This window comes from Myotis brandtii, unplaced genomic scaffold, assembly GCF_000412655.1.
Source record: "Myotis brandtii unplaced genomic scaffold, ASM41265v1 scaffold246, whole genome shotgun sequence".
In the NCBI taxonomy this organism is placed as follows: domain Eukaryota; kingdom Metazoa; phylum Chordata; class Mammalia; order Chiroptera; family Vespertilionidae; genus Myotis; species Myotis brandtii.
In genome coordinates this window covers 280,825-281,628 of record NW_005359310.1, presented here as the reverse complement: position 1 = coordinate 281,628, position 804 = coordinate 280,825, and the positions used below count along the sequence as shown (strand labels likewise).

Below are 804 nucleotides of genomic sequence, written 5' to 3'. Positions count from 1 at the left end.
GGGAGGCCCGGGGCACCCCTCACCTGCGCTTGATGCAGTCTGGGGGGCGCACCAGTGTGGCCGAGGCCCCCAGCTGGGTGAGCACGGAGAAGACCTGGCCACGTTCCCGCCAGGCGGCCTCGTCACTGTCCTCCACGCCCCGCCACGTCACCAGGAACAGCATGTTGGTGAGCAGGTTGCACAGCTCCTCCTCAGGGGTTTGCTGTGGGCCCAGATGGGTGGTGCGAGGTGTGGGCCGGGGACAGGGGGGGTCAGACTGGCCTCGTGCTATCCCAGTCGGCACCCCTTGCCCACCACTCGTAGGGACACCGGGGCAGAGCATTCAGCCAATAGATGGCCTGGCTCTGAGGCCGGGCAGAATGGTGCCGAGGCCTCAGCCACTGCCTGGATTCCTGGGAGAATCCCGGGGTTTCAGTGACCCCTACGACAGGCTTAGGTGGTTCACAAAACAGGAGGTCCAGCAGGTTGCACACACCTTCAAAGAGCTGCCCAGCAGCCATCACCCATGGGGACGGAGCAAGGTCAGGGTGGGGCAGGGGGCCCGGTGGGGCTCACACAGCCAGGCCTATGCTCAGACCCGTGCGGACCCACCCAGGACTGCACGCGTCCACCGCCCCCCCCACACACACCTTCTCACTCCACAGCTCCTGGTTGCCATGGCCCTCTGAGCACAGGAAGTCCTGCAGCAGGCGCAGCAGCCAGAGCACCTGCCGGGTGAGGCTGGCCAGGCCCCCGGCCGGGGCCTCTTTGATGTCGCTCAGGGCCGACTCCAGCATCATCTCCAGGAGGCTGGGGAGGGCGAGG

At 67.0% G+C, this 804-nt stretch overlaps 1 protein-coding gene across 1 annotated transcript in view; it reads right to left on the bottom strand.

Moving 5' to 3' along the window:
* Window positions 1-804, bottom strand: part of NBEAL2 (neurobeachin-like 2) — a 36,443-nt gene that overhangs the window by 12,635 nt on the left and 23,004 nt on the right. The window contains 1 exon segment of the mRNA XM_014540500.1: window positions 24-202. Coding sequence (XP_014395986.1) covers window positions 24-202 — 179 coding nt within the window.